The sequence below is a fragment of the Equus przewalskii genome, chromosome 11, assembly GCF_037783145.1.
Source record: "Equus przewalskii isolate Varuska chromosome 11, EquPr2, whole genome shotgun sequence".
NCBI classification, from domain to species: domain Eukaryota; kingdom Metazoa; phylum Chordata; class Mammalia; order Perissodactyla; family Equidae; genus Equus; species Equus przewalskii.
In genome coordinates, this window is record NC_091841.1 from 13,169,199 (window position 1) to 13,184,296 (window position 15,098).

At 34.8% G+C, this 15,098-nt stretch overlaps 2 protein-coding genes and 1 pseudogene across 2 annotated transcripts in view; all 3 read left to right on the top strand.

Moving 5' to 3' along the window:
• Positions 1-3,323: 3,323 nt before the first annotated feature.
• Positions 3,324-4,352, top strand: LOC103544498 (olfactory receptor 5D14-like; annotated as a pseudogene).
• Positions 4,353-6,542: 2,190 nt separating this feature from the next.
• The window catches only part of LOC103544226 (olfactory receptor 5L1-like), a 41,547-nt gene continuing 32,991 nt past the window's right edge, over positions 6,543-15,098 (top strand). The window contains exons 1-2 of the mRNA XM_070565994.1: positions 6,543-6,619; positions 9,615-9,668. The gene's annotated coding sequence lies outside the window, so the exon portion shown is untranslated. The remainder of the gene's footprint in view (positions 6,620-9,614; positions 9,669-15,098) is intronic.
• Positions 12,392-13,327, top strand: LOC103544979 (olfactory receptor 5D18). The gene has a single exon (XM_008511743.2). It carries the CDS (start codon positions 12,392-12,394, stop codon positions 13,325-13,327), a length of 936 nt encoding a protein of 311 aa, XP_008509965.2.

Here is a 15,098-nt window from a genome sequence, read left to right on the forward strand (position 1 = left end):
CTCCAAATATTACTTTCTGTGTATACCACAACATGAAAAATTGTGGCGAATCACTACTCTGGAGAAACTCAAGTACACATGCACAAAAAGGGATATATAGAAATGTTAAGTTGCATATTGTTTATAATGACAAAAATGGAAATAGTCTAAATACACATAAAAATAATGGTTGTGCTCACACAACTGGACAAGTTAAAATGATTGTATATAAAAATATACCAGTCAGTTATAAATCTCAGAAATATTGTTCAATATTATTTATATAGTTCAAGAGTGCAATGAATAATATATATTGGTTATGGGTATTCACATATAATAAATAACATCATGGGAATGAAGACGACCAAATTAAACATGAAGGTTATCACTGAGGAGGGAGAAGAGAATGAGATGGCTGAAGGTTATGAAAATGTCTTTAATCCAATCTGTACTGTTATATTCTAAAAAACATAGGCAAATGTTCATTTTTTTTCAGTTCAGTCTCTCAGTGGTATAAAGGTGAAAGTGTAGCTTGGATAATATTTCATTTGCCTTTTGCTGAGGACAAAACAACCCAAAACTTCGGGGCTAAAAACAATTTGTTATTTTTCACCATTCTGTGGGCTGACTGCATGATTCTTCTGCCAGTCGCACTTGGGTTCATCATGTGGCTGCAATCATTTGGGAGCTCTGCTGGGACTAAAATGATGCCAATATTATTTCACCATTTTATTAGGTGATTTCTTGCTGACTATAGGCTAAGTGACTCAGTATTGTCCCACACAGTCTCTCATCTATGGTAGATTACACTGGCTTCCTTGTGTGGTGATCTCAGAACAGTGTTGGAAGAGACTGGAAGTATAAGCTGTAAGGCATCTTGGTGCCTCTACTCCTGAATCTATTTAACATCACCCACACCACATATTTTGGTCAAACAAGTCACAGTTCCAGCTTGTTGGATCCATCATTGAATTTCCTAGTGGAAGCATCACTCTTCTAAACCACTAGAGCTCATAGTTACACTTATGGGAAGAAGAGATTTACCTGGTGAATCATTTAGGATAATATGTGGAAGATCCACTTCTATTTGCACCCTGGACCCACAAATTCTGGGCCCCATAAATTACTGGAGAAAGAGCAATGTATACTGGTTTCAGATTTAGAGCATATAGCACATTCTGGAGGTGGTTATTCCATCCCTCTAAAGTATTGTCAACAGAGCCTTTCCCATAATTTAGTTTTAAAATGGTCATTCCAATGTTCCAGGCACACTTTTTGAACTTCTGATTACTAGATGAATTTTCCTTTGACAATGTCTTTCAAGAACATCCCAATGAAATATTATAGTGCTGTAAATGTCCACTTTTGTGTGGTGCAAGAATATCATGCAGAATTATCTGAAAATAAATCCCAAATGCTTGCTTCCATATTCAGGTTTTCATAAGGAACACCTCATGACAAGTCCAGGCTTTGAAGAATCAAGTTTTTCTAGGTAATACCTCACAAAATGTTCAGACTTTTGAGGAGGAAGCAATACAACAGGAGTGCGGACTGTGGGCACCTGGACCACTTGTTCATGCAATTTACTTCCATCTTCAAGAACAGGAAGGCTATTGACTGCTGTGCATGCCTAACATTATCAATTAGTGAGATAGACAATAGCCAGTTTATGAGGGGAAGTGTAGGTCGCATAGTAACTTAGTAACCTATCATCATTCTCTCTATTAAGGTCTATTAAAAAGTCAAAAGCTGTTTCTCAAAAGACGGATAATTATATGCAGAGGAAGTTGTGGCTTTTCTTGAGAAATCCTAAAAGTCTGATCCGTTATTCAACATAGAGGCTTATCCAAAGTTCTGTGCAATCCTCATCTGCAAACACACTTTAAGGAAAATCATGTACGTTGGGTCATATGGTCCAAATAGCACAGCAGCTGGCATGGAAGACAGGACTTGTTAAAGTTTTCAATTGTTTTGGCATACACTCAAAATGGACAATTTTTGGGGTAACTTCATAAATAGATTGGAGTAACTTGCCTGAAATTGGTGTATACTGCTCACAAAATTGAAAGAGGCCCACTGAATTTTGTTGTAGATGAGGCAGGATTTGAGAAATACTTCCTTACTGTAGTGTTTTAATTCCCAGAGAGCATTTTAATTAAGTGCAAACAAGGTCTGGTAGTCAATTTCAAGATGCATTTTTTCTGTGTAATTTCAAGGAAATTCCAAACATTAAAAATAGTGCAAAGGATCTGGTACTTGCCTTATTTCATTGTTTTGATGGTTGTGAGGAATAAGTTGCTAGCGATTCTCCAGAGTTTGAGTCCCCAGGGCTACAGAGATAGATGTAAGAACCTTGGAGACCCAATTATACTCAGCTTACAGACAAAAAGGTGGATGGTGGCCTGTTTTTCTTAACAGGTAAGTTTACTCAGATTGTCTCTGAAACAGGTAAAGTATTGTTTGCTGAGACGGTAACTGGGGTCTTTTATTTTTCTTGTTTTGTTAAGTCACTGTAAATGCTACTCGATTCTGACTCCAATAATATTAAAGAAAGATATTAACACTCAAGGAAATATTTGGCTTCAAGTCCATTGACAGCCATTTCACAAAGAATAGACCCAACTTTGCACCTGGAAATGGATATTTATCCATATGCGTTTTATATGCATGTTAGATTGGTATATAACCTTTCACAAGAATGAGAATGAGTTAGTTCTGAGAGAATTCTTACCTGATAAATGTTGAGACCCTTAAGAGATATCTATACAGTGCCCAGGCTGTAATAGAAGTTAACCCTTAGACTATAAACACAAACAAAATGTGCACCTCACTCAGAGGTCTCCCTCAACACCTCAGCAGCTCATCTATTCCATGAGAGAAATAACTTTTACTGAACAAAATGTGCTATAATGGAATTCATATATTCTTTACCTAGATTGTTCTAATATTTTACTTTATCCTTAAATAGAAACTTATTTTATTGAAGATTTTAATTGGTTTGTGTACATGGTCAAAATATATATTAGAAATATAAAATATATGTTGTTCTTTGAGACAAATACTTCATATTTTTTCACAGAATGTTTCACTAGTATAAGCATTTATACAAACATTTCCCATCAGTTATGTGCATGTTATGCTACTAACTAATGTGTGGATATACACATCACAATATGGTATTTCTTACAGAAACACAAATTGCAACAGAAATGTAAAGACATTTCAGAGACTCATTTTGGTTTAGTATATCCATAGCAGTTATCTGCATGAGACATGTTCTATATTGAAGAAACTAGGACCAATAACTCTTTCTTATCTTTTTTTTTTTTCTATCATAGAAGGTCATGACATGTTTGTTGCTCACCTCCATAAATTTCCCCTTTGGCAGGAACATCTCTCTTCCCCCATCCCCTCCCTTCAAAGGCATTTTGGTGATGGTTGCAAGAAATATGAGTGTGGAGACAAGCTTTGCCCTCTTGGGTCTCACAGGTTACCCAGAGCTTCAAATTCCTCTCTTCCTTGTGTTTCTGTTGATGTATGTCATGACTGTAGTAGGAAATCTTGGGATGATAATAATCATCAAGATTAACCGAAAATTTCACACTCCCATGTACTTTTTCCTTAGCCACCTTTCTTTTCTTGATTTTTGTTACTCTTCCACTGTTACTCCAAAGCTGCTTGAGAACCTGGTCGTGGCTGATACAAATATCTTCTACTCTACCTGCATGTTGCAGTACTTCATCTCCTGCACTGCTGTGGTGACTGAGTCCTTCTCACTGACACTGATGACCTACGACCGCTTTGTGGCCATCTGTAGTCCTCTGCTTTATACAGTAGCCATGTCACAAAGTCTCTGTTTCCTGCTGGTGGCTGGGTCATATCTATGGGGTATGTTTAGCCCCTTAGTACTCCTATGCTATACTCTCCAACTAAACTTTTGTATACATAACATAATCAACCACTGTTTCTGTGAATATTCTGTTCTCATTACTGTCTTGAACTCTGATATACACATTCCCCACCTACTGCTCTTTGGTTTTGCCACCTTCAATGAGGTGAGTACACTACTCATTGTCCTTGCTTCATACATATTTATTTTTGTGACTGTACTAAACATATGTTCTTCTAGCAGGTGTTGCAAAGCCTTCTCCACCTGTGCCTCCCACCTGACCACCATGATCATCTTCCATGGGACCATCCTTTCCCTCTAATGTGTACCCAACTCCAGAAACTGTCAGCAAACTTTCAAAGGGGTCTCTGTATTTTGCACGGTGGTCAACCCCATGTTGAATCCTCTAACTTAAAGCCTGATGAATAAAGATGTGAAGGATTCCTTCCAGCAATTACTAGACACAAAAGTTCCATTTCAGTGAACCAATCTCAAAAGATGTTTTTAGTCAAAGAATAATGGGAACAGAGCTTTCTAAAACCTATAGCATATATTTGCATGAGGTTTTTATCCATAACTATTAATGTTAATATATTGCGAATTGGTAAACTGAAATTCTTTGAGGTTATTTGTGTTGTTTGTCACTGAAGCATTGTGTCTTTGTTGGGACATACATATGAATATGTCGTATGAGCAAAGGGGGGAGGTGATACTTTTCTGACATCTTCATTCCTTGAGTTCTGTGAATTCTACGAAAGCACAGTCTTGTGCTTTCCAATGGTCAGCTTAAGCAGAGCAGTACATTGGGCTGGGACAGTTACATCTATTGTGTAGATGATGACACAGAGGTTCAAGAAACTAGCCTAGAGATGACTCAGACGATTAATTTAATACAGGAACTCAACTCTCTTAACTCTAAATCTAGTGCCCTTTCACTCTAGTACCTCTGAGGCTATTAGTCTGAGAGGTCACTGGAGTTAGCTTTGTCCTTTGGAAAGGATAATCTCTGGAGCCATTTCAATATTCCTAGATTATTTTTGGATATTATTACTCAAAAGGCTGCATCCCCAGTACTGTCAGGTCTGGAAATTCGTACAAGCGTTATCAAGTCTAGTTCATATGTATTAGGATCAAGATGAACGTAATACACATTTTATCTGGGAATAATGAGGAATCATATTTTAAAATTTCTGTTCTAATGTTTATATGAATGACAAAAAAAGCACAACTTTCTAGTAACAAACATCCTACAAATTAAAGCAAATTACAGTAGGAAGTTTAACCCTATAGAATTTAAAATAAATTATAAATTTCCTATTATGAAAACAGCATCATATTGGGAAAAATGGCCAAATGAGAAAAAGATAAAATTAGGTCTCTTTCTATTTCACACACCATAAAAGAGTTCTAAAAGCAAATTTAAAATTTAGATTATATGAATATGTAAAACATTGCCAAAAACAACAGAAAATAAATGAAAAGACAAATGAAAAGCTGAGAAAAAATAACCACTTATGTCACATATATTATAGAAGAAAATGAAAATATTACAGAAAAAAGACATAAGATATAATACAATAGTCTGTATAAAGGGATACAAATAGCCCTTATAAATATGAAGAATTGTTGAACCTGGCTCATAATAATAGAAATACAAATGAAAACTGACCTGAGCTATGGTTTCTAACCTTTCAGAGAGGGAAAAATCCAAAAATTTAATGACATGTGCTGTAAGTGAATCTGCAGGGAAACAGGCATTTTTATATGTTGGGGGCAGGAAGGTAACATGTTACATGTGATTTGAAGTACCAGAAAAATTACATACGCAATTATCCTTTTTGAAAGCATTCACAGTTCAGTAATCTATCCCAAAGATAGGGTAGCAAAAAGTATACAAATAACATATTCACAAGGATTATTTATAATAACAACAGACTAGATAAAATCAAATCCGAAGTTGGTTGATTAAACTATGGGTCACGGTAAAGAAGTATACAAGGGGAAAATGGAAAGAGGAAGTTTTCTAGATATTGCTATGGGGTGTCCTCCGGAAAATTTTCTTAAGTGAATAAAAACAGACACAGGAAAGATTTTGTAGTACGATAAATTCTGTGAGAGAAGAGCAAAAGGTAAGACAAAAACTAATATAGCTAGGAAGAGATGAAAGAAAATTTGGGGGAATTACCTTGTAATATATGTATATTACCTTGTAATATAGCTCTGATTTGGGGGAAATGTAATATTTTATTCAGTTTAAAAGAGTTATTTAGGGGCTGGCCCCATGGCCGAGTGGTTAAGTTCGTGCGCTCCACTGTAGGCGGCCCAGTGTTTCGTTGGTTCCAATCAGGGGTGCAGACGTGGCGCTGCTCATCAAGCCACGCTGAGGCGGCATCCCACGTGCCACAACTAGAAGGACCCACAACGGAGAATATACAGCTGTGTCCCGGGGGGCTTTGGGGAGGAACAGAAAAAAAAATTTAAAAATCTTAAAAAAAAAAGATTTATTTATGTCAAAAAGTAAACAGAAATCTCCAACATTCGCAAACAAATAAAAGCAAATGAGTGTATTTACAATGTTTACACATGGTCACACAGTATAAAATATTTTTTATAAAGGACTTTAAACAGTTTTTGAGTGTACTTCCTCATTATGCAATGCTTGTTTTAGTATAAGGTTAATAAGTAATTATGGAAATATTGAAAGTAAGTTGCAAGCATAAAAGAAGAATTCCAGCTCTAAAGTAAAACAAGGTAAGCAAAACTCTTTTCATCTTAGTTTGAAATAGTACTTTAGTTTGAAACAATATTTTTCTCTAAAAATAGTACGACTCAAAATAATGACCCAGTAGCAATGAGCTTTCGTATTCTCAAAATTTTCTCTGAAAGGAAATATTTACTCTCTAAACAGAGCTGGAGCTTTTTGGAGAAATAGCTATTTTGAAGTCTGAGGTAGAAAATGTAATGAGCCTTGAGCAGTGTAATTTCCAGAAAGTTAGACTGCTATCAGCAGCTAGCTGTATCATTTCAAAGAGACATAGGAGGCAATTTGACAGGGCTCCCAGTGGCTTAACATTAACATAATAATGAATATTGATTGAAATTAATTTAAAGGCATCAAATATATTTAAATGTAAAAATTTAAGTATAGATAAAAATAATAAGTCACTGGTTACTATTAAAGTAAGTGGAGATATCAAGTCATTACTGTGAAAATTGGTAAATAATGGAGATAAATATTTATTCTGCGTTTCCTTTTGAATTGCATATCAAGATTACCTAACATTTTATGATGGGAAATAAGAACAGAAAAAAATAGTGAAATTAGAATATCACAATTTTAGAACACCTAATAAAAAAACTGATCAAGGTGATGATTTCAATAACTATTAATTAAGTGAAAAGTTGGTGGGGAATGTTAAAAGTATGTCGTCAAGCTGACACTTCCTGAATCCAAAGATCAGACTAAGCAGCATTAAAAGTCAGACAACTAGTTAACATGTACCTCACACTTTGATGTGACAGGCAGTAGTCAGAAACACCTATGATGTATTCTTGCCTAAAAGAAACTAAAAGAGTGAATTTGAACTAATAAAGCTTCTTGCTGTGAGCATCAGTTTAAAAGAATTGTTGCAGGAACAAGACAAATAATACCAAATAAAGCAATAAGCCAAATACAGAGCATGCAACAGTCTACAAATGGTCCAACTTTTTGAAAAAATTATCTGAATATACCTATGGGTACACACACACAAACACACAAGGAACTGTTACACAGTAAGCAGAACATAATGTTACATAATTCCTGGAACGATTACGTTTTAAAGAAGACTTTGTTATACCAATCAAATTTGTTTGATTCTTGACTCAAAATAAATGTAAAAATATGTCTTAGAGACAATTGTGGAAATTTAAACTTGGGCTTGGTATTAAATTATATAAGGATACGTTATTATTTTTTGTTAAGTGCAATTCAGGCATGAGTATTTAATCAATGTTCACTTTACTGATGGTTACATTTTTCATAAACTCCTATTAATGACTTAGCAAGTAGATTGATAGGGAAATAAAATGTCCTACAAATATAATTATATTTCAAATAGTTCAATTTTATGAGATTGGAAGCCAGGGACTCACTGTCCCTGCAATGTCTTGACCCTTCGGAACAAAGAACACCATACACTCTTGTTTTTCAGGCTGCACACAACACTTTTGGCCAGAAATATATTTGGGATGGAAAAAATTCAGCATAGCAAACAGTTATTGTAGTTCCTTATTTGGAGGCTTGTAGCCTTGGCTGAAGTACTTTTTATTTTCCTCAGTATCTTCAAAAGACTTGGTTTAAAAATTACATTGATAAATCTATTTTAGGTATATCATCCCAGATTATTTTGCAGACATGAAATTATTTAAGGGTAATTTATTAATGAACATGTACTGCAAAAGTGCTCAGCTAATGTCATCACATATTTTGCTGTTGTTCTAAGAAATATTAACACAGTGGCATAAACACAGCTTAAAGACACCTACGAGTATGCCCAGACTGGCTATCATCTTTTTCTTTCTGCCATAAATAATGTCATCCTGAAATATTCAACTTATATTTTTGTGAAAGAGATTAGAAAGCATGAAATATCACCACAAACTGCACAATTATTGAGAAGCATAAAAAAAAAGCTGACTGTCTATTTGAAAGTCAATTGTATTTGCTGTTAACTTTGCCTCAAATAGCACTCTTTCCCTAGTTATTTGAATAATTTGCTCTCTCACTTCATAATGGCCTATGCTCAAATAACACCTCACTGTGGTCTTTTCTGACCTCCCTATTTAAAATGACACCTTCAATTTTCTGTTTTTTGCATTTATAATTACTGTAAAACTATTACTTTTTTGTATCCCCCATTACAAATAAATTTGTTGATGAAAGGACATTGTTTTTCTTTTTCCCCAACACCTAAGATAGCATTTAGCTCAGGGTAAACCTGTAATAAATATTTATTGAATGAATGAAGGAAGGAAAAAATGAATGATTATGTATCTTCATTATGTACTCAACCTTCTTTCCCTAGTTCCTGACTAGAGATAGAAAATCCAGCAGAGTGAACCTTTGTTTTAGTTTGTTTTTCTTGTCTTTCATTTTGACTGCCTGGTTTCAATGATCACTTCTAAAAATAACCTTATCGTTCTTTGTGAACTATCTCTTCTCTGAACCTAAATTCCTCATAGTTCTGGTAGGTTTGGCTCTTGTCCCAGTTCCTTGGAAGGTCATATCTATCATTCAGTAAAGGTTCATGGTACACTTACTTTACACTCGTTACTGATCTGGTTGTTTAGAATAGATCAGTGAAAATAGTCTCTGCTTTCCTGAAATGTTTATTCTAGCAGGGGGAAACAAACAATATGAAAGAATGAAATAAATAATGATTAAAAATGTCTTTGAACCATGTTAAGTACTTTAAACACTAAGTTGTGTAGTGGAGTAGCCCTTGCAGTATAATAGTATGTTCATGGAAGTTTTCACTGAAAAAGTATATTTGAGAAAAAACTTAACAGAAAGCACACAAGGTAGAGAAAAAAGTGGTAGAAAAGACCTTAAGGAAAGGGTGAGTAATATTTTTTGAGAAACAAAAAGCAAGAAACAAAAAGAAAGATGAGCTGGAAAAAAAGTAATAGAATAGAACAGAGATTTCAAAGAGACTAGATAATTTTCCTATTTTAATATTTAACTTTGCAAATATTTCTGCTTTAGCTCTCAATGGATCATGATGACCTAAAAGATGGATCTTCACACTTCTCCAATTTAGTGAGAATGGATGGTACAGAGGAAGAGGGTTATGCCCAGCTTATAGTAGTCATTCAATTAATACTTGATAATGATGACTTTTATAATTACATAATTTTGATAATTGTAGGAAGTTATTGGAGTGATCAGATGGCTGGGGGAAGTGACTTTACAATTTTCTTATGAAATGGTCCCCATGCTGCTCCAGGTTTTCTAATACACAAGAATTACACCAGAGAAGAGCGATTGATTTTAATTGATTATTTAATAACCTTAAGAGAATAGGGCAATAGGATTCTCTAGGGTTCATGTCCCAAAAGTAGTGACTATAGCTATAAGAACACATGCATCACTCTCAACCTGCAAGGGACTTCCCTTTGCCACCAGCAGGTTTGTTTTAAGATTCTAAAAACAGATTGATATTAATCTCAATGAGGGGTGTGTAGACAACAATGTAAGGAGAGGAATTCACCCTTTGGATCTAGATAGTTCTCGAGAAATATTTAGCCACTGCAAAAGTTACACATCTGAACATGAAAGGAAGAGGATGAGCACTTATTCTACAGAGCGTTCTAGTAGAGAGCGTGGCTCAGCTGAGCTCCTCACTAACAGCCCATGCACAACAGGTACTAGGGTGGGTGAGAGAGAAGAGCTCTGAGAATTCTAGGCAATGTGCATTGGTTTTTTTTTTTTTTTAAGATTGGCCCTGAGCTAACATCTGTTGCCAATCTTCCTCTCTTTATTTTTTCTCCCCAAAGTCCCAGTACATAGTTGAATATCTGAGTTGTAAGTCACTCTGGTTCTTCTAGGTGGGATACCAAAACAGCATGGCTTGATGAGCAGTGTATAGGCCCACACCCAGAATCGGAAACAGCAAACCCCGGACCACTGAAGTTGAGCATGCAAACTTAACCACTCGGCCACGGGGCCAGCCGCCAGTCTTGATTCTATAAATTTTTGGAAGGGGAGTCAAGGTGGAATACACGAATATTTAAATAAAATGAAACAATCAGAAATTGGATAGATCCTAGTGAAAAAAATTAAAGAAGACCAGCTTTAATTAAGATTATAAAGCAGGAAACACGTGTCCTCTGAGAGCAAAAATTACAGCAAAGTGGGGTAAAGAATTATACGACAGAAGATTTCAACTGTTATACTTTCTATATAGCTTTTGGGACATAAGAGCCAGTATACTAAATATAACATTAGTTTAAGATGAATTCTTAAATGCCTTAGCTAAACTAAATGTCATATTAAGAAAAAACTTTGATAATTAGGGTGTCTGGCTTTGCAATGGATTGTCTATTGAGGTTGTCTTTAATACTAAAACTTATGAATATAGAAACAGATAGGGTCCTTGAGTATCTCAGTTTTGCCTAGGATCTGACGTTTTTATTGATGAGCCATCTAAAATCCATTTCTGTGGGACCAGAGATAATCTTACCAGAACTGATAGAGAAAGAGTTTTATGGAATGGTAGGATGTTAGAAGTGTTGACAACCATTTAGAGAAATATAGTTCTTTTGTATTACTATTCTCATGAAATGTCTTTATGGTGCAGTACTATATCCAATTTACAATCCCTTTCCCTCACAGATAATAAAAGACAGAATTAATACTTGCCTTACATGTCTTGAAGGAAGAGTAGGAAAAGAAAGAGGGAGAGAGACCTAGAAAAGGGGAGTTTTTAAGTGAGAGTCTTTACTATAGTTAGTTATTCTTGGCAGAGAAAGTGTCCCTAAATCCCATTCTCATTTCATCTTGATGCTGATTTTTAGTATAACTCTGTGGCACATACACTGTCATTCGACTCTTTCCCATAGTTTTAGAGTCTCTTGTTTGTCAATTAAAAGTATGAATATTTAATAAAGGAAATGCATTAGTATCCAGATCAGAACATGGATCAGAGTCTGGTGTTATATAATAGATCCAGGGCTAGGAGTCTGGGGATCTAGGATCTAGTCACAGATGTGTAGATTGGTTCTTATTTTGCATGTCATTGGGAAAACTAAAGTTCTAGCTTCTCTTTTGTCCCCTCTAGAATAAAGAAGTAGATTACATTATCTTTATCGTCTGTTCAAATTTTATTTTTCCTCAAGCATTGAGGAAGGATTGACATCTAGGACTCCCTGAGCTGAGGAGCATACTCTCTGAAAAAAATTAATTAAGATTAATTTTGATAATGCATTTACTGAGTCAGAGTGAAAAACAAAGATTAAAGTGCTGTATGGAATTACCAATAAAGGCACAAATTTAAAGTGTTCAGGATGTTCATTCTTAATGTCACAGTGTGAATATATAATGCAAAAATCAATTTGTTTAGAAATTTCTCATTTTTGTTACTGATTATAGGGTTGATATAATTAGTAATTGTATTATGCTAAGCTTATCTTTTTTGAACTTACAATGTTCAAGGAGAGCTGAAAGTGTTATGGGGGGATTTGATTTAAAATAACCATAAGTCTCTTGATTTCATATTCTTATTTACAAATATTAAAAAGTATAATTGAGAACTAAAAAATAATTTGGTTGTATTGGTTTTACTTAAAGAAAATTTTTGAATAGTTACTATGTTTTAACGTTTTAGACATTTAGCATATCTTGCATAAAAAATAGAGAAATTCTCAGACATATTTTGCTTCATCGTCCAGTCTTGGTAAGGGTAGTTAACCAAGCTTCTTTATATTCTCATTCTCCTTAATATTTGTTTTCAGGACTGAGTCAGATTCTGGCAAACAGAAACCATGTCAGAGAGAAACAAAAGTGGGACCTCATTCACTCTTTTGGGCTTCTCAGATTTGCCAGAACTGCAAATCCCCCTCTTCTTGATTTTTCTGGCCATCTACAGTGTCACTGTTGTAGGGAATGTTGGGATGATTGTAATAATCAAAATTAACCCCAAACTGCACACCCCTATGTACTTTTTCCTCAGTCACCTCTCATTTGTGGATTTCTGCTATTCCTCCATCATTGTTCCCAAGACCCTGGTGAACTTAGTTGTGGAAGACAGAAGCATTTCATTTATAGGATGTGTAGTACAATTCTTTTTCTTTGGTACCTTTGCAGTAACTGAATCCTTTTTATTAGCTGTGATGGCCTATGACCGCTTTGTGGCCATTTGTAACCCTCTGCTCTACACAGTCGCTATGTCACAGAAGCTCTGTACCATGCTAGTTGCTGGATCATATGCATGGGGAGTAGCTTGTTCCTTGATACTCACATGTTCTGCCATCAAATTATCATTTCAGGGTCCCAACACAATTAATCATTTCTTCTGTGAATTCTCCTCATTGCTGTCCCTCTCTTGCTCTGATATTTATGTCACTCAGTTGCTGCTTTTAATTTTTTCCACCTTTAATGTGGTCAGCACATTACTCGTCATTCTCATCTCTTATGTATTTATTGTTGTAACCATTCTCAAGATGCATTCAGCCAGTGGGCGCCGCAAAGCCATCTCCACCTGTGCTTCCCACATGACTGCCATCTCCATCTTCCATGGCACCATCCTCTTCCTCTACTGTGTGCCCAACTCCAAAAACTCCAGGCACACAGTCAAAGTGGCCTCTGTGTTTTACACAGTGGTGATCCCCATGTTGAATCCTCTGATATACAGTCTGAGAAATAAGGATGTCAAAGATACAGTCAGCAAAATAATGCACACTAAAGTTTTTTCTTATTGAGCAAATATTTTGGTGTAATTTTTCCCTGACACATAAATAAATTATGTCTATAAATGTTGATTTTAAACATATCTTTAAAGTTCTGAAGATTTAATGTTGTACAATGGAAAGGTCATGGATTTTGGTTCAAAGAGACTAAACTTGGCTCGGTCTCTTACTGGAAAATAAAACAGCCATCTCTCTCATCTTTAATGTTTCATCTACAAAATTGAGATAACATAAAATAGCTACTAATCTGATTGTGAACATTAAAAGACAAAATAGATGTCATGTGTAAAACCTTCTGTAAGCTTAATAAATAATTTCATCTCCTTTCTTATAACATACCCAGAGTAGACTAGACTTTCAATAAACACATGAATTTCTCTTATAAAAGCAGATATAGCAGCTAAATAAATGATTCTTCATCCTTTAAGAAATGAAAAGTTCACTGTTGACAGCAGTGCAGTATAAAAGTGGCCATTTTATAAGGTAGAATATAATAAGTATCACAGAGGATATGAGAGAAAGAAAAGTTCAAATCCATCTAGGGACTTCAGGGTGATCCCTTCATAATGTAAGTGTTGTTTGAACTTTTCCTTGGATAAAAAAATGTACAAAATTTTAGGAGGTACATTTCAACAAGGAGTTTTATTCCAGAGACAAAAGCATGCCAAAATCAAGGAGATCTGAATGCAATATTGAGTCAATGATCCAACAAACTTTTTCTTGTGCAAATACTAAATAACATATATGTGTGTATCTTTGTGTATGTGTGTGGGTGAGTGTGATTTTTTGTGTATACAGTTTATGTGGCATACATGGAAAGTTGGTAAGACAAGGTCTACATCCTGAATGTATTTTGAAAGGAACTCCAGTGTGGCAGTATAAACTATGAGAGCCTCCACCAAAGGCTTAGAAATGCTAGATCTGATCTGAGAACATCTTATATGCAAAACGTAAGCATGTGTCTACCCAACACATATTTTATGCTATAATTCTGCCTATAAAGACAACAAAACATGACCTATACTTTATGTTTTATTTTTCTGAACATAGGTGTAATTTCTGAATCCTTTTTAACTGAACTCCTTAAAAAAAAAAACTTTTTGAAGTTGCCTTAAGTGTTGAAAACTAACTGCCTATATAACCTGAACCAAAATAAAATGGAAACCAGATAGTTAATAGCCCCAAGACCTATTTAATCTGGCAAAGTAAAAATAATAGATCTATCCAACGTTAATAACTCACTTTTTCTTCAATAACTTGTACACCTTTCTCCTTCGTTTTACTCTGCATATCTGGATAACATTCCAAAGAAATCATTAGTATAATGGAAGAAATAAATTTCCAAGTGTTTTAGTAAGGGAGAGACAAGCAACCTTGGGAAAAGTTTTATTTGGCCTCATAAAGTTATCTGGAATGTTCATATTATTTTGAATTTATGGTCAATGATTAAAATGTTTCATTTATGTATATTATTTGATAAGGAATCAATTAAACAGCCATTGTATACATAAGGATAAAATATGTGAGAAACAGTGTCTTAGAGATTGGATGTCTGATGATGGAATGATTTTTCTTCTATTGACTATGTTTCTCTGGGTATTCACAAATTTATCTTTCAGTATACAACTGGCAATTACACAATTTTTAATTTTCTTTGAAATTAGGAAATTATTTATATTAGTCTTAAATTGACACAGTTATGGGTAATGCCTATTTATAGAGATTTTATTTTACTTATGTCATGCTTGGACCAAGGATAATCACACTTTGTGGTACAACTAAC

Bases quoted from the DNA above. Each gene is read 5' to 3' on its own strand.
- LOC103544979 (XM_008511743.2), top strand. From the start codon at position 12,392: ATGTCAGAGAGAAACAAAAGTGGGACCTCATTCACTCTTTTGGGCTTC.